Source organism: Pogoniulus pusillus, chromosome 32, assembly GCF_015220805.1.
Source record: "Pogoniulus pusillus isolate bPogPus1 chromosome 32, bPogPus1.pri, whole genome shotgun sequence".
In the NCBI taxonomy this organism is placed as follows: domain Eukaryota; kingdom Metazoa; phylum Chordata; class Aves; order Piciformes; family Lybiidae; genus Pogoniulus; species Pogoniulus pusillus.
In genome coordinates, this window is record NC_087295.1 from 10,878,081 (window position 1) to 10,901,127 (window position 23,047).

General features: G+C 47.3%; 1 protein-coding gene across 1 annotated transcript in view; it reads right to left on the reverse strand.

Annotated features, from left to right (window-relative positions):
* Positions 1–332: 332 nt before the first annotated feature.
* BLVRA (biliverdin reductase A) overlaps positions 333–23,047 on the reverse strand; it is a 32,002-nt gene continuing 9,287 nt past the window's right edge. The window contains exons 2-7 of the mRNA XM_064169683.1: positions 17,512–17,639; positions 14,375–14,494; positions 13,677–13,774; positions 12,238–12,345; positions 11,366–11,537; positions 333–3,834 (exon numbers count right to left, since the gene is read on the reverse strand). Of these exons, the coding sequence (XP_064025753.1) occupies positions 3,549–3,834; positions 11,366–11,537; positions 12,238–12,345; positions 13,677–13,774; positions 14,375–14,494; positions 17,512–17,630 (903 nt within the window). The 5' untranslated portion in view covers positions 17,631–17,639 and the 3' untranslated portion in view covers positions 333–3,548. The remainder of the gene's footprint in view (positions 3,835–11,365; positions 11,538–12,237; positions 12,346–13,676; positions 13,775–14,374; positions 14,495–17,511; positions 17,640–23,047) is intronic.

Genomic DNA, 23,047 nt, shown 5'->3' on the forward strand with positions numbered 1-23,047 from the left:
ATGCATCCTGAGTGGGAGAGTGGAAGCGTACAGCTGAGGTTCAGACTTGCCAGTACTGCTGGGCAAGGGACAGGGAGGGCAGGAATCTTGTGTGAGGGCTCAGGAGTTGAGGTAAGGTCACAAACCCCACCACGAGCATGGGATTCAAAACTTTGAAAGAAGAGAGGCAGACAGCTGAGGGCTTTCAGATGGGACCACAGCCTGCAGCTGCTGGCAGGATTTCACAGGGCTCGAGGAGGGGAAGGGGAGACAAGAACCTGTCATGACAGAACCATTTTAAGCACAGGCAAAGGGAACTGCTACCAAAGAACAACAGGCACTACAAGCAATGATAAAGAGCTCCAGTGTTTTATTGGTGGGTTTGACATCCAGTTGAACAATACACACGTTTGAAGGCTGACAGCCAGTAGCTCTGCTATACAAACCACTCTGGTAGTCAGCAAAGAAAGGAAAGGGGGGAAAAAAATGAAGGAAAAGCCATTTGAATGCTGCAGGCTCCCAGGAGCAGGGCAGACAGCAGGAGGCAAGCAGGTTAGCTGGGAGGAACGGGAGGGGGATGAAGGAGAGCACAGCATATCCATCTCCAGGCATCTGCCTTGCCTAGCTCCAATTAAGCAGCTAATTTCCCCAGGCGCTCTCTACAGAAACAAGCACCTCCAGAGGGTGATTCACTGCAGGATGTTAGGCTGCTGCTCTACAGAGCTCACATGAGCCTGTTCTGCATTTCTTAGAGGCAGACTGCTCTTAACAGCAACTGCAGAGTGCGCCTAGGGAGACATGATGCTAATTTGGATGCCTATCAGTGGGGACTGTGAATCTCCCTTCCCTTTGCCCTCCCTCCCTAGCTACTCATTGTTATCATGTAAACAAGTGGTATCCAGCCCATTATCACAGCTGAGGAGTCTGTCAAGAAACAGGACTCTTGTGTGCTGCCACATACAGCAGATTCTAACTTCATTCATTCTAACTTCATTCTGATACCATCTGATCCCAGATGGACTTTTTGCATTTTTGCCACCAACCCACTTTCCCCTCCTCACACAGCATCAGATGTGCCCAGGCAATGTCCACCCTGTGAGTTCTCAGTAAGGTGTCTATTTGGGTGGAGCAGTGCATGATTTGCCTGCTCACATGTGCTGCCAACCCACATGAACTTCAATTTGCTGAAATCAATAGCAGAGTTTTCACTGACTTGAACAGTCAGATTTAAACGCTTTTCATTTGCAGAATTCATTCACATATCAAGCTGCAGGTACTCTTAAAATATGATTGATTTGGGAATAAAAGACTCTTTCTTTCCCTGTTTCCAAGTAACTGAACTGTATCCAACTTGTGAATGAACATGACTTACCCAAAAGAACTTTTTTCCCATCCATAGGGACTAGCTGTAATTACATACACATCCACAACATGTAAGTTCCCTCAGTGAAGAAGAGTCCAAGTGGCAATGTGGAAAAGAAATTATGGTTCAGTGTCTGAAAGAACTGCAGAGACTGAAATTTTCTGCTGTATTAATACAGCACCAAGAGATGCTGTAATTAGAAAGCAAAAGACAAATAGAGGAGCTGTTGCTACTTCCGTGAACTGTTTAGGTTTGTCCTAAGACTAAAATGCTTCCTCAGGGAAATGATAATGCTTTCAGATGTGACCCTGGGACTAGTGCAAGATGCTAAAGACCCATCCCCACAGGTGTCATATGCCATAACTGCATGGCTATATTTGCCAACTGCTCCATTTCCTATAGTTCTATTCTAATTTTATCACTACTTCTAGTGAATGTCACTAGAAACTCACTGGTTGTAATTACATACACATTCACAACACGTAAACTCCCTCAGTAAAGAAATGTCCAAGTGGCAACGTGGAAAAGAAATTATGGTTCAGTGTCTGAAAGAACTGCAGAGACTGAAATTTTCTGCTGTATTAATACAGCACCAAGAGATGCTGTAATTAGAAAGCAAAAGGCAAACAGAGGAGCTGTTACTACTTTTGTGGACTGTTTAGGTTTGTCCTAAGACTAAAATGCTTCCTCAGGGAAATGATAATGCTTTCAGATGTGACCCTGGGACTAGTGCAAGATGCTAAAGACCCATCCCCACAGGTGTCATATGCCATAACTGCATGGCTATATTTGCCAACTGCTCCATTTCCTACAGTTCTATTCTAATTTTATCACTACTTCTAGTGAATTTCACTGTTTCCAGGAGTGCTTTAGTTGTTTGGGGTTTTTTTTTTTCTTAAAGGCAGGATGTTTGCTCTTTTTAGCAGTGATCCATTCACATGCTGAATTAGATACAGAACACAAATGAAAGGCAGCAATAGGCTGCTTCTAGTGCAAAAAAAAAAGAGGAAGAAAAACATTTAGATCCAGGAGAAAGCAGGCAGGCAAAGCATTACTTTGATGTACTGTTCTAATCTCTGCTGGAAAAAGATTTCTGTGTTGGCACAGGGCACCAGAGAAATTGAGTGAGTGAACTCAACATGGCATCTCTCAGGAGACAAGATATTTCATCTGCTCTGGTTCAATACCAATATAGATTCCATCTGATGGTAGATGAACTTACCTGGATGTATTCCTGTGCAACCTGATCTAATTGACCCTGCCTTAGCAGGTGGGTTGGACTAGATGACTCCCAAAGGTCCCTTCCAATCGCCACCATCCTGTGATTTCCAGTGGGGTGGGGGAACAAAACAACAAAACACAACCAAAGACAAACAAACCAACCAACAAAACAAATCTAGGTGACCCTGCTTTAGCAGATGGGTTGGACTAGATGACTCCCAAAAGGTCCCTTCCAATCGCCACCATCCTGTGATTTCCAGTGGGGTGGGGGAACAAAACAACAAAACACGACCAAAGAAGAGCCTCAAAGCAAAAACCCAACCCAAATCAACAATGACAAAGCCTAAACAAACAACACGCCCCCAAACCCACCCCTTCAAAACAAATAAACCCCTCAAACCAGACCAAAAAAGAAAACCTAACAACTCTAAAAAGGCACAAGAAGTAATTAGCACAAACACACAGAAGAATTCAGGGCATCTGGAGAAAAGGTCAGGACTGTGATGGCACAAGTTCTGCAGTTCTAAGAGGAGAGGTGGAAAAGTCACCTAGAATTGCACTTTAGCCAATACTGCTTTCTGGATGACATTGCATGAATGCTACTGAGACACATCTCATTTTCAAGCATATCTAGAAGGGTGAAAAAAAAAACCCCAACCCTAGGGAGGGAAAATTATATCTAGTATTTGCAGTCCCCCAGGATCTACAATCTGGGACACTTCCAGCTGAATCACAGGAAAGCTTATTGCTGCCAGGTTTCCTACCTGCCTGGAAGGATGGGCAACACATCTGAGCAGGGTAATGTTGCTTTGTTCTGGTGCAAACCAAAAGGCACAAGGAATATAGCCCAGGCTCTCCAGCCTACTCAGAGAGCCTAGAATCACTAGTCAGAAAGAAGGTAACGAAACAGAAAGTAGCAACTGCTTTGATGGCAGCAGTGTGCTCTTAGCCCTACAGCCTCCTCGCCTGCCATGCTCCTCCTTCCCTAAGAGCAGTCTCGGGAGCAGATTTCCTCTGGCTGTTCACAGTGCTGTTGGATCACCTCAGCAAGGTCAAGACACCGCAAAATTCGCCATTTCTCAGCAGCCAGCTCCTCCTTGGATACCTGGCCCAGCAGTTTTTTGGCAAAGAGGTTCTGATCCTGCATGAAAAGTCCCACGGCAGATCTTGGGGCCTGAGGGAGGTTCTCCAGGCAACCACTTGTGAAGCAGAAGTTGATTTTCTTTTCACGTCTCATCCCTGGTCCTCTTTCTTCAATCCAAGTCAGAGGTCTAGCATGGAGGAGCAGAGAAAATGAAGAGTGTTTATTAAGAAACAGAATCAAGAGCTACAGTTTCTGCCTTTTTCCCTGCATTTAAGGAAAATGCCCCTGAGCCCTAACAAATGCTCAGATTTAAAATCTCAGCCACTGCATACTCAGGTAACATGTTCTGACCACCATGTCTTGTTGTTAACAGTTGAACACCAGGTTATAATCTTCACTCTGCCCCTGCTTCATGCCATGACCTCCAGCACACCATCCAAGCTCTCTCCAGCTCTGTTTTCCCTCTATTCAAAGCAAAGCCAGCAGTGGGAAGAGGGAAGTTTAATCCGTTTGTGGGCTTGGATGAAGAGTGCAGTTAAACATCCCAAAGTTTTGTGCATGACTCCATCATAAGGCACTCAATGCCCAGTCAGATTTAGGTCACTCAGGTCAGTAATGATGACCTAGATACTACTGTGCAAGCTAAACACCACGCCTTAAGGAGGAGCAAGTTCAGACATGCAAACCCTAGCACCCCTGCTCCCCAAACTTCTCAGATACATTCCTTTCTCATCACTGTGAGCACCGACTGCACCAGAAGATGCCAATTTCGTTTGTTTCAGTTATGCAGACTCTCAGGCAAATCTTTCTTAATCAGATCAAAGTCCTGTCTTATGCCATCATGAAAGCCACAATCTCCAGGTCAAGCACCGGTACTGGTGGCTATTGACTGGCATAGCACCAGGTCTTCTCACAGTTTGGCTGAAGAAAGAGGAGCCATGAGATGTGCCACATCACTCAGGAGTCTTAACAGACTCCCTGGCCCAACACTGGCTTTGAGGAATGGTCCTCAATGCCAGCCACAGCCACCATCCCTGCACTTTTGTCAGCTGCCTACATCGTGCTGTTACCTTTCTGCACCTCATTCATCAGCACTGCCTCTGTTTAGGGGATGCATACTATTTTTCTTACCTGGTTATTGATGGCCCTTCCACATTCCTTTATGGCCTACTTTAGTCTGCCACTCACAAATTATGAGGGCATCAATAGCATGGAAGAATAAATTCTGTCTCCCAGTACTGCCCATTAAATCTTCAGTATCATTAGATGTGGAAAGAAAGTCCTTGTCAGTCTACCCTGAACACATTCTTCAGAGCACTCAGCTTAATGATTCTGCACCTCTCATCTTTTATGCTTTAGGAGCCAGTTTCAATATTCACATCATGGTATCAATTATTCTTTGCTCATCTGTACCACCACACACACGCCCTACAATTGAAGTATGGCCAGATGAACCTGACTGAACAGAATAAAACCACTGGAAAGAAACCAGGGGAAAAAAAGAAAGGACCCAAATCACAGCCTGCAAAAATGCAATGAAAAAAAACATGCACAGAGGACTACTAAATACAAAGACAGCAGACATTTCAGACAGACCCAAGGCTACATGTTGCTGCAGGCTGAAACAGTGCTTGAGGGCCACATGGCTTGGTGCTTTGTATTCTCACCCTCTCTTCCCTGAGGTGCTGGCTGTTGACCTGGGTAAGAGGCAGGCTGTTGAGCAAGCTGAGTTTTGCTCGGACTCGACAGAGCTGCTTTTATGTGGTTCAGGGCAATGTTACTCAAAGCTGCTCTGTTTCAGGTAGGCAGGTATGAAGAAACTGCTGGGCAGGCATAGACAAAGGCCTCCACCACATAAGACATAGAAGCCCACAATATGGTCCAAAATAGGGTCACCTCCCTGGGGTGATCCAGAGCAAATGTGCACCAACGACCAGGCTCAAGTGTGTGTTGTCCTCTTCTCTAGCATGGGGAAGCCACTGAACCAGAAGTACAATCGTGTAGACTGGACAAAAGTTAATCAAAGTGATTAAAATGTCTGACTTAGATCAGTGAGCAGGAAAAAGTTGGTTCTCCTAACAGATTTATCATCTCCTGTCATTGGACTTTTTGTTAATTTCCCAAAGAGAAGCTGATTTTACTCAACTGGCTACCAAAAAATAAAGGGCATTTTAAATCAACAACAACTTTTATGCTAAGATCAGTCCCCTTAGAATCATAGAATCAACCAGGTTGGAAGAGACCTCCAGGATCATCCAGTCCAACTTTGTTGCTATAAAGACATGTATGCTGCAAATCTGCATGGTAATTAAGCAACTTTGTAGCTGCAGAAGCAGCTTTGTATTTTATGTCAGAAAACTGTGAAGAGCTGCTGGCTTTTTTAACCCATTTTCCTTAACCATTTATACCCAAGTATTATCTGGCTATAGCTGTAGTCAGTTAATTACAAGTGGCAGTAGCATTACTTAGAAGCAACAAATGCAGTATTCTTGGTAGCTGAATAAAGTCACATTAAGTGTATTGGGCAGTTTAAGAAGGAAGTTTAACCAAACACTAACAAACCATTTTTTCAGTGATTTTTTGCAAAGCAACAAGCAACCACTCACTGCAGGGAAGAATTTTTAAGGTCACTTTGTCTTTCCAGGTTTGAGGCTGATAGAGCTCTCTCCTAGCTACATTTTATCAAGAGATTGGAAGAGACTTTCTGCTTTTCCAGTTCCCTGTTTCTCCTAATAATGAGTTGCCCGAATTGGACTGTCCTAGTTAAACCAAACCTGAAGTGAACACTCTTTGCACCTGCAGAATAATTCAGCTGCTTTCATGCTGGGTCATAGAATCAACCAGATTGGAAGAGACCTCCAAGATCAGCCAGTCCAACCTAGCACCCAGCCCTAGCCAAGCAACGAGACCATGGCACTAAGTGCTTCATCCACTCTTTTCTTGAATACCTCCGGGGAGGGCGACCCGGGCAGCCCATTCCAATGCCAATCACTCACTCTGTGAACAACTTCCTCCTAAAATCCAGCCTAGACCTCCCCTGGCATAACTTGAGACTGTGCCCCCTTGTTCTGTTGCTGGTTGCCTGGCAGAAGAGACCAACCCCATCTGGCTACAGTCTCCCTTCAGGTAGTTGTAGAGAGCAATGAGGTCTGCCCTGAGCCTCCTCTTCTGCAGGCTGCACACCCCCAACTCCCTCAGCCTCTGCTCACAGGGCTGTGTTCCAGGCCCCTCACCAGCTTTGTCGCCCTCCTCTGGACATGTTCCACTACTGCAACATCTCTCTTGAAGAGCCCAGAACTGGACACAGCACTCAAGGTGCTGAGTACAGGGGAAGAACAATCTCCCTTGTCCTACTGGCCACAGTGTTCCTGATCCAGGCCAGGATGCTGTTGGCTCTGCTGGCCACCTGGGCACACTCTCCACTCAGCTTAATAATGTCTGGAGCAGCTTCTGCAGCAAGCATGTATTACATGGTTTTTTTTAATGGATGGCCAACTTGAAGCTTTTTTTCCCCTTGGACTTTGTAAGCTCAGATCTCCATACAAACATCACTTCTAACATTTATTGCCAGAATATGCATGCAGAAAACCATTTATTGCCAGAATATGCATCCCAGGCAACCAGCAATAGAACAAGGGGACACAGTCTCAAGTTGTGCCAGGGTAGGTATAGGCTGGATATTGGGAAGAAGTTCTTCCCAGAGAGAGTGATTGGCATTGGAATGGGCTGCCCAGGGAGGTGGTGGAGGCACCGTCCCTGGGGGTCTTCAAGAAAAGCCTGGATGAGGCACTTAGTGCCATGGTCTGGTTGACTGGCTAGGGCTGGGTGCTAGGTTGGCCTGGATGATCTTGGAGGTCTCTTCCAACCTGGTTGATTCTATGATTCTATGATTCTATTCTATGAAAATGTCTTCAATTTCTTTTAAACACCTTCCTTTCCTCCCTTTGAAAATGCCAATACTTTTTTATTTACCACCCAACCAAAAAAAGGGCTTCCTTACCTCAGATGAGAATTAGACAATTAGACTCTACCCCTAGTTAACACCAGCAGAGATGCTGTCTAAATCATTATCTCCCCAGCTCACATTAAAAATTCATTGTTGACATTTAGTGAATCCAAGCTCAGTAACCCTGGGACAGGAAACAGCAGCCCCAAACCAGCCCTGCTGTCAGTAGGGGGTTGGCTTTTCCTGGATTGCTCACTGTTTTGTCACAGAGAAGCTGTCAGCTCAACTGTCTTGGAAACACAACAGAGGCAGAGGTCACGTCTCAGATAGCTGGGCGCCAGGCATTAGCACACACCTCCAATCCAAAATCCAGCCGGGGACAGATGAGCAGCCAGAGCAGGCTGCGAGCAGAGACAGGCTAAAGCCTTTGCACAAATCCCCACATAGCAAGCAGAACACAGGCTAGCGTCAGCATGCCTTTCAAAAAGCAGCATGGGATCACTCTGAGACCTTTCCTATCCTTCAGTGAGGTAAAGGCTGGGCTAAATAACCTGTACCAGCACCAGCATGGCTGCTGGGCCATAACTTCCCTGGGCAGAGAGTGGGCCAAATTCTCTACCGCTGTAACTGCACTGACGTCAATGGGGGAAGGTCAGCAGGAAACATGGCCCTGCCACCCAAGAGAAGACAGGAACGCTATGTAACTTTCCAGGCTGCATAAATTATCCCCCAGACATAAAGCTGACTGTCCCCTGGGCCATGAAAAAGCTCGTGGTGACAAAATTCTTACTGACCCATACGAAAAAGCAAGCAGAAAAGCAGGTACCTGGTGATGGTATCGAGGATGAAACAAGCCAGTTCTGCTGGCAGCAAACAGCACACAGAGCGGCTAAGAGCTACCTAGGAGACAGGAGATCCAGGGACACGTTTCAGCCACCCACTAGTTCCACCTGCTGGAATGAGTTCAAAATCTCACTCTAGGTCTTTACAGCTGCTGGTGTTACTGGCGAGCTGCTCAGGGGGCAAACGCAGCTTGTGTATAGAGTCCTGTCCTCCGACAACTGCATTTTAATAGCAATTGGAAACGACGTTTTATTTAAAGAGAGAGAGAAAGAGTGCTAAAACGAGATGCTACACTCACAGTAAACTCCAGTGGGCTTTGTAGGACTGGATGATAAATTGCTTAACTAGACCCAAAGCGAAACAGATCCAATGAGCCTCGATTATTCACTCCCCAAACAGCAAAGTCCTTTAGGTTATTGCCTGAACTAAACACATCTTTTGTTGTTGGAGTCCTTCCTGTTTTAAGCATTCTAGCAATGTAAGTGCATCAGAAAGGGCAATTTATTAAAGACAGACTGGAATATTTTCCCATGGGGTCTTATTTTCCCCTGCTCTCCCTTAGTCTTCTCATCTGTCTCTTGTCATACGCCTGTGAGGGGACTCATCCATCTCAAAGGCAGAGCATGCTACATGGAAACACAAGAAAACAGGAGGGAAGAGAAAGGAACAAATTGTTCCACCACATGCTAGGAAACACATAGAGCTTGGGTAATGTCTATGTACTTTTTTGTGGCCACATCTCTAGCATGCAGTAAACTGTCATCATAATTAACTTGAACCTATCTGAAAGGATGTGACCTGCATGCAGATGGCACAGAATGACCAAACTAGAGAGTTCCCAGCAAAACGCATCACCAGACTTTGGATCAGTCTGAGTACTCAGTCCACAGTATGAAACACTGGTGACTTTCTTTATGGTCATGTACTAAAGTACACTGTTTTACAGCAAGGCCATAAAAGCCCCTAACTATGTGACAGCAAGCCTAATGTTATCATATAATAAAAAGGAGATCCAATTTTTTATCAAATGTATCATCAAGAGAGTTTTCTGCAAGGAAATCATAATGCAATAGCTAGGAAAAATCATAGAATCAGTCAGGTTGGAAGAGACCTCCAAGATCACCCAGTCCAACCTAGCACCCAGCTCTATCCAGTCAAGTAGAGCATGGTACTAAGTGCCTCATCCAGGCTTTGCTTCAACACCTCCAGGCACAGCAACTCCACCACCTCCCTGGGCAGCCCATTCCAATGCCAATCACTCTCTCTGCCAACAACTTCCTCCTAACATCCAGCCTATACTTCCCCCGGCACAACTTGAGACTGTGTCCCCTTGGTCTACTGCCGGTTGTCTGGGAGAAGAGACCAACCCCACCTGGCTACAGCCTCCCTTCAGGGAGTTGCAGACAGCAATGAGCTCTGCCCTGAGCCTCCTCTTCTGCAGGCTGCACACCCCCAGCTGCCTCAGCCTCTCCTCACAGGGCTGTGTTCCAGGCCCCTCACCAGCTTTGTTGCCCTTCTCTGGACACGTTCCAGCACCTCAACATCTCTCTTGAATTGAGTCCCAGTCCTGGCTGCTGGATTCTCACTCATTCTGACACAAACATGCAATACAAGTGACAAAAAAAAAAGAAACCTAAGAAATGGGAAACAGATTGTTGTCCTGCTCAGGAAAACTAAAGGGAGCTTCAGGATTGTGGATTAGGCATCAGACAAGAACAAACTTTCTGCTCAAAAGGTGTCATTTTCTCTAAGCCTCCAGCAAGTACTCCAGGCAAGCACAAGAATTATAGGGCTAGAAGTTAAGTATTACACCTCCTCAAACAGTCAGATATTTTCAGCCTCTGAACAAAGGTTAGCTTTCAACATAGAGTTAGAATTTCTGATGCTACACGAAAAATGAACCATTTTTCTCAGAGTGCAAGGAAGGGCTTTTCTGTCTTGGGCATGGTAAAATGTTTTATGTGCCCATTCCTGCATTCAGGCATCAGTAAAGAGCTTTAAAACCTTCTTGTGCTCTTCAGCAGGCATTGTTTGGTGGTGGCTCTTTTTACCACAGTAACTATAGGAAGGACTTTCAGGTCTGTTTCTCTTGCATACTTCCATGCCAGCATCCATCCATTCTGTTTGCCAAGTGGAAGGGAGAATGCAGAGCTCCTACAGGCAATACAGTATCCCAGTATCACCAAGGTTGGAAGAGACCTCATAGATCATCAAGTCCAACCCTTTACCACAGAGCTCAAGGCCAGACCATGGCACCAAGTGCCACGTCCAATCCTGCCTTGAACAGCCCCAGGGACGGCGACTCCACCACCTCCCTGGGCAGCCCATTCCAGTGTCCAATGACTCTCTCAGTGAAGAACTTTCTCCTCACCTCCAGCCTAAATTCTGTGGTGCAGCCTGAGGCTGTGTCCTCTTGTTCTGGCGCTGGCCACCTGAGAGAAGAGAGCAACCTCCTCCTGGCCACAACCACCCCTCAGGTAGTTGTAGACAGCAATGAGGTCTCCCCTGAGCCTCCTCTTCTCCAGGCTAACCAATCCCAGCTCCCTCAGCCTCTCCTCGTAGGGCTGTGCTCAAGGCCTCTCCCCAGCCTCGTTGCCCTTCTCTGGACACGCTCAAGCATCTCAATGTCCCTCCTAAACTGGGGGGCCCAGAACTGAACACAATACTCAAGGTGTGGTCTAAGCAGTGCAGAGTACAGGGGCAGAATGACCTCCCTGCTCCTGCTGACCACACCATTCCTGATGCAGGCCAGGATGCCACTGGCTCTCTTGGCCACCTGGGCACACTGCTGGCTCATGTTCAGGCAGGTATCAATCAGCACCCCCAGATCCCTTTCTGTCTGGTTGCTCTCCAGCCACTCTGACCCCAGCCTGTATCTCTGCAGATACCTGAGGAGCCTGGCTCACCTGCTGCCACAGCCATTACTCACTTCTTGTTTGCTGTCTGAAAGTGAACAGTCATTCTGGAGTAATTCTTATCCTTCTGCTTTTCTCTGGTGGCAGAGGTAACAGTGAGGTCTCCAAAGAGGTCAATCAGCCAGGTCAGCCGGGCTATTCCACTGAAAGCTGGGAATCCTGCTTTGTTTTCATCGAGGACACTACCTGGTGCAACAGCAACAGAAAGACTTGAGAAAGGGGAAAGTGCATAATGCCCTCTGCATAAAAGGCTGAAGAAACCACAGTGCTGCAGGCTTAGAGAGCAGACTGTAGAGGCTACGAGTGGACGGATGGAGCAGGAAAGTAAATGAATACGGTCAACCTGTAACAGAGAAGGCTGCACAAATCATGCCAGGACAAGCTGAAGATAGGAGGTGTTTGTGGATTCAACAAGGGGATAAAGCAGGGAGAAAAGGTCTCAAAAATCTCACCCAGCTCTTCTGGGGCCACATACCAATACACAAGACTAAAGCTCCCCACTATAGAAACTGAGGCCCTTCCTCAGAGCTCATCCTCCTCCCCGAGACCAATATGGATAAGATAGTGGTTACTATCACCAAAGGACAGAGGGGATGAAGAACTCTCTCCTCCAAATACCAAGGCAGTCTCGTGCTCTTCACCATATGGCAGAAAGAGATTAACAAAGCACCAGCTGCAGAAAACGACAATTAGGGCAAAGTTGCTCTCCAGATACTTCTGCCACTTCATGGAAACACCCAGAACTGATACCTGAGTCTCCAGGCACTTTACAGGCAGACTCTTGTCTGGAAGGACAGACAAAGCCAGATGGGCCTCCATTTCTTCATAGCTACTAACCTGTGAAATGCAATGTTCCCTTTACCTCCATTTCTTCATAGCTACTAACCTGTGAAATGCAATGTCCCCTTCACCAGGTCTTTCCCAGCAACTTCTTTTTTCAGTTGCTTGTACTCCTCAGTCAGAAGCTCAATGTGCTCCACGTGGAGTACTTTATCTGCCATTAAAAACAAACACAAACAACAAACAAACAAAAACCCTCACACCAATTACCAGGACAGATTAAATAAGGGCTTTCTATGTGCATCAAAGACATATCTAAGCAGTAAAGGCCACCAGTGGGAACTCACTTAGAAAACATCTCACAGGCTGGCACAAAATGATGTCAAGAAGAAAAACAAACACTGGCCCTGTGCTGAGGCATCAATCTGGGTTAAGGATTTTCAGGAGACAACAAATATAGAGGCCAGAGGAGCAGTAGCCACTATGTTTAATAGAAACTCTGTCATGAAATCCAATACCCAGCCAAGGCTGAAACATGAATCTTCAAAGTAAAAGACAGATTAACTCTTGGCCTCTTTCCCCTCACATTTCCTGGCTCTGCATTTTCCCTCCCAGGGCAGCAGGAAAGAAATACAAAAGGGGAAAAAAAGGGCATAATGCTCAGACCCAGACTGTAGCAATACATTAAAGAGTAGCTCCCTCCATTGCAATTAACTGGGCTCTGTTGGTACAGAGGCTAGCCAACGCATAGTGAATGCAGCCCTCAAATCAATATCTGCTTTACTGGAAGGCTACCAGAAGAGTCGATTTAGGCTGCTGACAGTAACTGCTGCTGCTGCTTCAAGAGAAGAGGTATAAATTCTGCTCAGCAGGAAGCCATTTGGCGAGCAACAAGGCAGTAAGTGGTGTTGGTACGGGGAAATGGCAAAGCAGAAATCCCACATCTCTGGTGTTTTAGGACTAGAGTGACAAAGGGTATTTTGAAGTAGTGGTGGAAGCAGTACAGCTTGCCCAAATGGTTTGTAGACTTGCAGCACCACACATGCCTGCAGACCCCAGCTGCAGGGCTGGGACCACAAGCTTTCCAGAACTGAAGAGGTTGTGCTTAGAGCCAGGCTGTCTTTCAAACAGGCCTGGCAGTAGCAGGAGCAGCCGTGTGTGACCAATGCTTCACAAACACCAGAAGGCAGGGAAGTTCCATTTTCAGAGAGAGGAAGGACAGGGAAGTGCAATGGCTACACTCATTCAGTGCTTTACTATCACTGCAGCAGAAGTTTCCTCCTAACTGAATTCCTGTATCACAAGCACAGACCAATGCTTTCTTGTGGGCAAATGTACCTGTACCTCACTTTTAGCACTGACATTTGTGTCAGTTCATTCCCCCATTGGTACATATACAAATTCCACACTGGCACACCTCTGAGACAAGCAAACTGCCTTGTATGCCATGATTAATAGCAGTTTGGAGCCCTGCCTCTGAGTTTGTTGCCTTCGGTAGTACCCAACAGGTCATAGTGTTTACACCCTTGAGAACCAAAGTGTTACCTTTCTGCTCTGCCATCTCCCAGAGCTCATGGGCTGCCTTAGCTGACAAAGCCATGGGGTACTCAACGAGGACATGCTTTCCAGCTTCCAAAAACATTCTGAAAGGGATACAAGATCACAGTAACCATTTCTCTGCACTGTGCAAGCTGCTTCTTGTTCCCACAGCCAGCCCCACACAGGGAAATGCACAACGTGGAGTAACAGAAATAAGTGGCCAGTTTCCTAGCAAGGATAGTGTGGTGGCTACATGACACATTTAAGCACCAGGAGAGGCAGGCTTTAATTCTCCATTTCCCACTGAATTCCTCCACCCCCTACAGCAACATTGGTGCAAATGGTGCAACACTGAACACTGCAACTTCTAAGCTCCAGACACTTGGGTGGCTGGAGTGGGGCACCAGAGAGCTCTTCCTCTATATAATCTGTGAGGAAAGGCTTTGAATCCTATTTTAAGTTGCTTGTCCATCAAACATAGGCCTAGGGGTATGTGATTGGAACTACTTCAGAAGCTAATGCATCTTAAATCCTACTCTCTTCTAGGGTTTATTTGGTGCCCTAGGGAACTCGCTATCACTGGTCTGCCAACCTCTCCTGCAGCAGCTTCATACAGCTCTTCCATGCTTCCACACTGCAGGGCAAAGAGTGAGAAAAGGGAAAAAAAACAACCAAACAAGTAATAAAAAACCACCTCAAAATACCTGATGGTTTCTTCATGGCTTCTGTTCTCTGTGCTGATGAATGCTGCATGGATCTCTTTGCTCCTTAAGGCTTCTTCCAGGCTAATCTGCTTGGCCTCATTAATATTCCCGAAACTTCTCCTGCACATTCAGCATAAATACAACCAGAGCATAACTGTCACAGTCCATTCTCACCAACTGCCTATGATGTGCAGCAGTACTTGGAGACTGTTCCCATGGGCCACTGCCTCACTGAGCTCAGCCAGGGTGGAATAAGGGCAGCTTGTTACCCTAGAAGGGCATAAGCCCTCACAGAAAACAGCAAAACAGATGGGCTAGCGTGTAGGTGGTAGCACTGGCACAGAAAGTTTCCTGCTGTGAGAGTGAAAAGTGCTCTTTCATTTTGACTTCCTTGGTTTGGTTTGTTTTTTTGGGGGGTTAGATGTTTTGGTTTTTAATAAACATCATCAGGAAAGAGCTGTTTAAAAGAACAGCTTGAAGGAGGAGAGTGCTCCTGTGGCAGAACTTCCCCCCACCATGCTGGCCACAAGAACACTAGAGCTCTCTGGGCCACATGCAACTACAAGTATGACAAGCAGGAGGGGGACAAAGCAGATGCTTGGCTATGATAGCTCACACCTTGCAACACACACACACCATTATATTACATCAGTGCAAAGGCAAAGGCTTTCTTGACCACCACCCTGAGCATCAGCTGAAACACACACTCACTTCCCCAACACTGGACACCTCTAAGACTCTGGCACGCTGAGCCATCTTGTCTACATGGTGCTTTTGACAAGAAAGGTTGGACCAGATGGCCCTTGAGGTCCCTTCCCACCCACTATTCTAGGATTTTATGATTCAGGCCATGCAAAAGCCCTTTGCATTAGCAAAGACTGGATCAGACACCTGGACAGTGGCAGTGGGCACAAAGCTGGGCCACAAGAGGACTTGAAAGCAAAGACAGGTAAAGTTTGCACATGAATGGAATGCAAAAAGCAAGCCAAAACATCCAAGCAAGGTGTCTGCAAATCCTGCATCTTGACAGCACTGTTACTCCACAGAAGGAGTGGAAATCCTATCTTCAGTGTCATCCAAGGTAAGCTGCACTAGCACAGGCATCAGAGAACCAAGAGTTTATTTGGCAAGGAGATAAACTGGATGACCTAATGGATCCTTTCAGTCTCAAACGACCCTGACTGCATGATTTAAATATAGCTGAAAAAATATATTCACAGCCTGAGATTCACACAGGTACTGCCTAACTATTTAGAACTTCCATGCTCTGCTGTGATGGGGCCAATGGTCTAGTAGGAACACTCAGAGGGAGATTAATACACTGATTTTCCAGAGCTCCAAGCTAGTGAGAAAACCTATTGCTCTCCAAGAAGCAACCTTATTGTATGTTCTCAATTAGAATCACATAATCACAGAATCAGTCAGGGTTGGAAGGGACCACAAGGATCACTGCGTTCCAATCCCCCTGCCATGCCCAGGGACACCCTACCCTAGAGCAGGCTGCCCACAGCCTCAGCCAGCCTGGCCTTAAACACCTCCAGCCATGGGACCTCAACCACATCCCTGGGCAACCCATTCCAGCCTCTCACCACTCTCATGCTCAACAACCTCCTCCTCACATTCAGCCTGAATCTCCCCACCTCCAGCTTTGCTCTCCCTGAGAGCCTAAAAAGTCCCTCCCCAGCCTTTTTATAGGCCCCCTTCAGATACTGACAGGCCACAATAAGGTCACCACAGAGCCTCCTCTTCTCCACACTCAACAGCCCCAACTCTTTCAGTCTGTCCTCATAGCAGAGCTGCTGCAGCCCTCTGAGCATCCTCCTGGCCCTTCTCTGGACACACTCCAGCATCTCCACATCCCTCTTGTAATGGGGGCTCCGGAACTGGATACAGTACTCCAGGTGGGGTCTCACCAGAGCACAGTAGAGGGGGAAAATCACCTCCCTTGCCCTGCTGGCCACACTTCTCCTGATGCAGCCCAGGCTCTGCTTGGCCCTCCAGGCTGCAAGTGCACACTGCTGGCTCCTGTTGAGCTTCTTGTCCAGCAGCCCTCCTAGCTTATGGGACCTTCTTTAAAGACATGAACAGATTCAGTATCTGGTTTCAAAAAGACAAGTAGGATTTGATGATCAAGTTGCAGCATTAGCAGCTTTGCATTTGTTTTTGAAAAACAAACCAAAACCAAATCCCAACTTTAAAAAATATCTCTAAAACTCATTTTAAAAACTATTTTGCAAACATCATGCAGAAATTGGTTTGGTAGTGTAACTATCCTCTGTACTCTCCTAAACCTACAGGAAGGAACCTTAAGGAACCTAGTTCCAACCTCACTGCCATGGGCAGGGACACCTTCCACTAGACCAAGTTGTTCAAGGCCTCATCCAATCTGACCCTGAACACCTCCAGGGAGGAGGCAACCACAACCTCTCTGGGCAACCTGTGCCAGTGTCTCACCACCCTCTCTGTAAAGAATTTCTTCCTAATATCCAGTCTAAACCTCCCCTCTTCCAGATTGAAGCCATTCTTCTTTGTCCTGTCACTACGAGCTCTTGTAAAATGTCCCTCTCCCTAAGCCAAATTTCTCTTCCCCTATCCCTCCCCCCAGATGTTGTCACCCTTCTATAATAAATTGAGAGAGACAAGAAGAGTCTTTTTGAGAGAGACCTTGGGAAGACAAGGGGTGAGTGTCAGGTTCTGGCCAGCCTGATCTAGGGTAGGGTGTCCCTGCCCATGGCAGGGGCATTGGAATTAGGTAATTCTTGTGGTCCCTTCCAACCCTGACTGATTCTATGATTCTAAACTCCAGTCAGAATTGCATTTTGTGTTTAAATTGCACAGCTGCTACTGCAGGAATGTCTCTCAGCTTCTCCTTCAGCTGTTTCTGCAAGGTATCTCACCTGTTTGTTGCATCTTGCAAAGCTTTCTGTGCTCATTTTCTAGCTGCCACTCAAAATGACAGGCACATTTGCATAAACCTCCCCTTTTCAGACAGCCTTAATTATAAGTGAAATACACATCTTGGGAGATTCATCCCCTGCCCCCCTCAAATAACAGCATTCCACATGGCAAGGCACACACAAGGGAAGAAACAAACGTTTCCAGGTACATGCTAAACATGCCAAGGTGAAATTCCTGACCTGGATACAAATCCAAGGAGTTTCAGGTGCTCAGAAGGGCTGGAAGGCATTGGATTCACCAAGTCTCGGATTCGTGCTAAGCCAGCAATTCCAACTCCAACCACCACCGTCCCAAACATTGCGTTAATCTGAACAAAGTGGGGAGAAAAAAAGAACAATTTTATTTCTTTTCTTTTTAGCAGGGAGAAGAAGAGCTGGGATGGGAAGTGGGAGGATGGATTGCCCTGCTTTCATGCAGCCAAATCTTACTCAGATGTCAGCAAGCAGCTGAGAGAGACGTGATGCTGTCGGCTACCCAGCCCACTTGCATCCTGCTGAAATGCAGTCAAGTGATTCAGTCCAGCACACAACTGGTCTTGAGAGTCCTGTTTAGCAGCTATTATATCACAGCTCTGCCATAAAGTTCTTCCTTCCCATGAATAGCAGGCAGACTTCAAAAGTGAGACACCCTGCTATTTGTGTCACTGCTTCCAGGTTGGAAAGGAGCCAAAAGGTTCTGCAAACCCAGCAGGGCTTTATATAAACCCTGCTGACTTCCGGAGCATCTGCGGCACCGCCTGCCCCTGGGCTGCCTCACAGACATCCACAGCAGCCTGGCTGGAATGCCTCAGGGCAGGAAGCAAAGAGCATCTTTGCTTCCCTCACACAACTAGTGGCACGTTGTCAAGTGGCACATACAATGTCAAGATGGAACCAACCATTTGGTAACTTGCTGAAGATGTATGCCAGACATTTTTGTGCACAAAGACACACAGGCATGTCCTCAAGAATTACATCTCCCCAAAGAATCATAGAATCAAGCAGGTTGGAAGAGACCTCCAAGATCATCCACTCCAACCTAGCACCCAGCCCAAGCCAGTAAACTAGACCATGGCACTAAGTGCCCCATGCAGGCTTTTCTTGAACACCTCCAGGGATGGCAACTCCACCACCTCCCTGGGCAGCCCATTCCAATGCCAATCACTCTCTCTGACAACAACTTCCTCCTAACATTCAGCCTAGACCTCCCCTGGCACAACTTGAGACTGTGTCCCCTTGTTCTGTTGCTGGTTGCCTGGGAGAAGAGACCAACCCCACCTGGCTACAGCCTCCCTTCAGGTAGTTGTAGACAGCAATTGGGTCACCCCTGAGCCTCCTCTTCTCCAGGCTAAACAAACCCACAAAGCACATTCCTGACAGAAACACATCTGTATGATGCTGAGCCAGGTATTGATCTCACTGGCCAGCTGCTGGGCCACTGGTAATAAATTCTTCTACTGCTTTTACCACTTGTGAAGCATTGGGCAACTGGTGTAAATCTGAGGACCAGCAACACCTTTTGTAGTACTTTAAAGATGTGCAGGGAAAAATGGCCTAAATCCAAGCCAAGTCAGCCCTTCTGCAGCTTTTGTCCGTAGTGCTCTGCCTCCTGCTGTCAGTCAGCAAGGCTGAAGGACTTAGAGTCATAGAATCCACTAGGCTGGAAGAGACCTCCAAGATCATCCAGTCCAACCTATCCCCCAGCCCTATCCAGTCAACTGGACTTGTGGGCTGAGCAGCACAAGCAGTCCTCTCAGCCCCAGCAGGTTCTCTTCCTGCACTGGTAGCACTCAGACCCCAGCACCAGGCTGGCATCAAACAGCTTTGCCTGGGAGATCCTTCACAGGCACAGATGAGAGCCTCTGAGACAGACCCCAAGAGCAAACTTCTCACTTGTTCCCTGGGATAGGACAAGGAGCAATGGATGGAAGCTGCAGCACAGGAGGTTCCAGCTCAACACAAGGGGAAACTTGTGACTGTAAGGGTCCCAGAGCACTGAACAGGCTCCCCAGAGAGGTTGTGGAGTCTCCTTCTCTGGAGCCTTTCAAGGCCTGGCTGGATGTGTACCTGTGTGGCTCGAGTAGATTGTATGGTCCTGCTCTGGCAGGGAGGTTGGACTCAACGATCTCTTTGGGTCCCCTCCAGCCCCTAATAGCCTGTGAGCCTGTAAGCATCCCTTCAAACTCTGTTTCTTCTCTTTCAGCATACTCCTTGCTGGTGCTGATGTCTTCACCCAAGTGAACTCTCTCAATTGCTTCCACTATCTGGCTGCAGCCCTCTAAATCCTTCTGAGGCTGATATGATTAAAAGGACAGCCCCACTTCCTTCACTCCTGCTGGTGCCTCCTGCCTGAGCGGCAGCAGCACAGCCATAATGAACAGTGCTAGAGGTTGAGAACTACTAAAAATGACATCAACTGGCATTAAAAAGAACCCCAAAGATTAAAAAATGAAAGAGAAAGCCTCTCTGCAATCACCTGTTCTGTCTGTGGGCAGGACATGTGGAGCAAAGCTGGAGGTGGGGAGATTCAGACTGGATGTGAGGAGGAAGTTGTTGAGCATGAGTGGTGAGAGGCTGGAATGGGTTGCCCAGGGAGGTGGTTCAGGCCTCATCCCTGGAGGTATCACGGTATCACAGTATCATCAGGGTTGGAAGAGACCTCACAGATCATCAAGTCCTACCCTTTACCACAGAGCTCAAGGCTAGACCATGGCACCAAGTGCCACGTCCAATCCTGCCTTGAACTGCCCCAGGGACGGCGACTCCACCACCTCCCCGGGCAGCCCATTCCAGTGTCCAATGACTCTCTCAGTGAAGAAGTGTTTAAGGCCAGGCTGGATGAGGCTCTGGCCAGCCTGATGTAGGGTAAGGTGTCCCTGCCCATGGCAGGAGGTTTGGAACAGGCTGATCCTTGTGGTCCCTTCCAACCCTGACTGATTCTATGATTCCTGCCTACAGATACATTCCTTTCAGTGCCGAACTCTGCTTGCTTTGTACAGGGTGCAAGGGTAAAACACACAGCTTCTTGTATAACATAAAAAGAGAAATGAGGGATACTGGAAGGGGTCTCTGGGGGCTTACAATGACATCACTACCAAATATCTGAAGTATTATGTGATGACACCACTCACCAGGGAAGAGATGACAGAGGAGGTGGGTACAGGAGGGCAACATAACCACACAACCCATTTTCAGTTGCATCACAGGCAGAGTCCTGGTCTGGCCTGTCAGTTACACTTGCTTTTCTCTATGGCTAAAGAAAGAAGAGACTGAGACTTGCAGAATGATCCTAGCTGGAAGGAAGCCCTAAAAATCATCCAATCCCGGTCACACCAGGGCCACACTGAGTTATGACTGTTTCCATGGATGGGAATCCAGCAACCTGCCAGGGTCCCTACTGCAGCATTTGACAACTGTAATGGCAAGAACTTAATATTTACTCAAAGCTTCCTGCACTGCCTTTCGGCATTTCACTGAGCATCTCCCAAAGGAGTGTGGCTCCAGCTCTCTACATCCTCCCATCTGAAAGCTCTGGGCAGCAGTAGTAACTCCTGTCAGTGTTTTCTGGAGGATGGACAAGTGCAGGTTCCCAAGTCTCTCCTCAGTCTTCACCTGCTCCAGTTCCATGAATACTGCTGGCTCCCCACCAGACTCTCCCCTGTATTTAACTTATTTCTTGTACCAGGGTACACAAGACTGGACACAGCACTGCAGATGTAGCCATGTCCTGCTGGCTACACTCTTGCTAAAGCAGTCCAGGAGAGATTTGGCCTTCTCTGCCAGAAGAGCTTGCTGTGTCTTGAGGTGCATCTCATCCACCTGCATCTGCAGGCACTTTCTGACCTTCCAGCCTGGCAGTTCCCTACCTGTCCTGGAGCACAGGATTATTCTGCCCTGGACAAAGGACTCTACACTTGCCTTTGTGGAACTGCACAATGTGCCTGCTTGCCACTTCTCCAGCCTGCCCAGGTCTCTGCTGCATTGAGCACTCCCCACAGTTAGGTTGCATTCACAGACTTGCCAAAGCTGCACTCCATCCTGGTGGTGAATAAGGACATCCAACAGCACAGAGGATGAGCACAATACTTGGCCCTTTTCTAGTGTACCTGGAATCTCCCCTGACTGCCACTGGCATTGCAGCAAGGTCAGCCAAGTCCCTCAGCACTTTCAGATGTACCTTGTTTGATGCCAGAGGCTGCTACACATCCAATAACCTCAAGAGCTGTTATCACAGATTCATAGAATTATTTTGGTTGGAAAAGACCTCTAAGATCACCAAACCCAACCACTGAGCTAACACCACCATGGCTATTGTCTTCCTCTACCATGAGGAATGTTACATTGCCACTACCTGTTAGCACGCTTGGAAACCAGGTGGGCCTGGGACAGACCTTCCTAAAGAAAGCCACAATAAACAAAAGCCATCAAGTTCCTTCCACCTTGGCTCCACTGAGTGCCAGGCTCATGTTTTCTCTGCCTCCTTTTTGTTATCCCTGTACTCAGCTCAATTCAGCTTCAGCTGAGCTTTACCTTTCCCAGCACTGTTCTTGCCACCCTGGTCACTGTCTCGATGTCCCTCCTGGACTGTCCCTCCCAGCTTGTGCACTCCTTTTTCATCTTTCAGCTCAGTCAGGAGGTCTCTGTCGATCCATGCTGGCTTTCTGCCATGCTTGGCTCTGCTTGCAGCACAGAGTATTGCATCTGTGCTCTGGGGAGGTCGCTCCTGTGTGAGACCAGCTTCAGCCCTTCTGCCCCCCAGGGCAGTCTCCCTCAGGACGCTGCCAGAAGAGCCAGCAAAAGGCAAAAAAAACCCCAACCCAACCTTCTCTTCTCAAGTGTAGGGTTGCAATTCTTGAAAAGTTAGACTTAGAGCCAGGTCAGCAAAGGTTTAGAAGCAGTCCAGCTGGAGAGCAGCTGGTCAGGAGCTTACTTGAAGTTGAGAAATTTTCAAGGTTACAGGAGTGTTAAGCTGTTAACATTTGCCTACTGCCTTCAGCAGGACTGTGAGTGGGAGTCACACAGCACACAAATTCCCCTGAACCTCCTACAATCATCTTGTTTCCAAGAACTGCCTTTTTTTTCCCCTCCCTGCCCCCCTCCCCGACTCTGGTGAGCTGCTGACCTCCACTTCAACAAAGCAAGACGGTGGGGGAGCTGACAACCTTCTTCCACTGCTATGAACAAAGAACATCCCACAGCAGATGAGCAGGTTGCTGAACAGCAACATTCCTGCCTTTCCTTTGACAAAAACCTTTCCTAGTTTCATCTGATGAGCAACTTCTGACCTCCCCAAAAGTCACATTTAAGAGAAGTAAGATCACTTCAAGCTAAGAATAAAAACTGCTACTGCACCTCCTGTTCCCATAGCAACCAACCAGCAGGTCCAGGTCAGGGGTTTGCAGGCTAATACAGTATCCATGTGGAAAGAGACAGCTACTAAGTGTACATCACAGAAGCTCTGCTTACTATGGAGCTAGAGAAAAATCATTATGTCTGCATCCCTACTGCTACTTCTTATTACTCTTATTTTGCTCACACAATAGATCCTGGAGCTGCTCAGGAAGAAAAGGAAATTATGTTGGTTTTGAACTGCCATGAAGCAAGTAAGAGTAGAATAAAGAATGTTCATTTGAGAGTCCACATCAGTGCATGGAAATTTGCTTTCAAACCTTTATACTAGTAAACTGCTCTCCCTTGTAACAAGTGAGAGAACAGAATCACAGAATCAGTCAGGGTT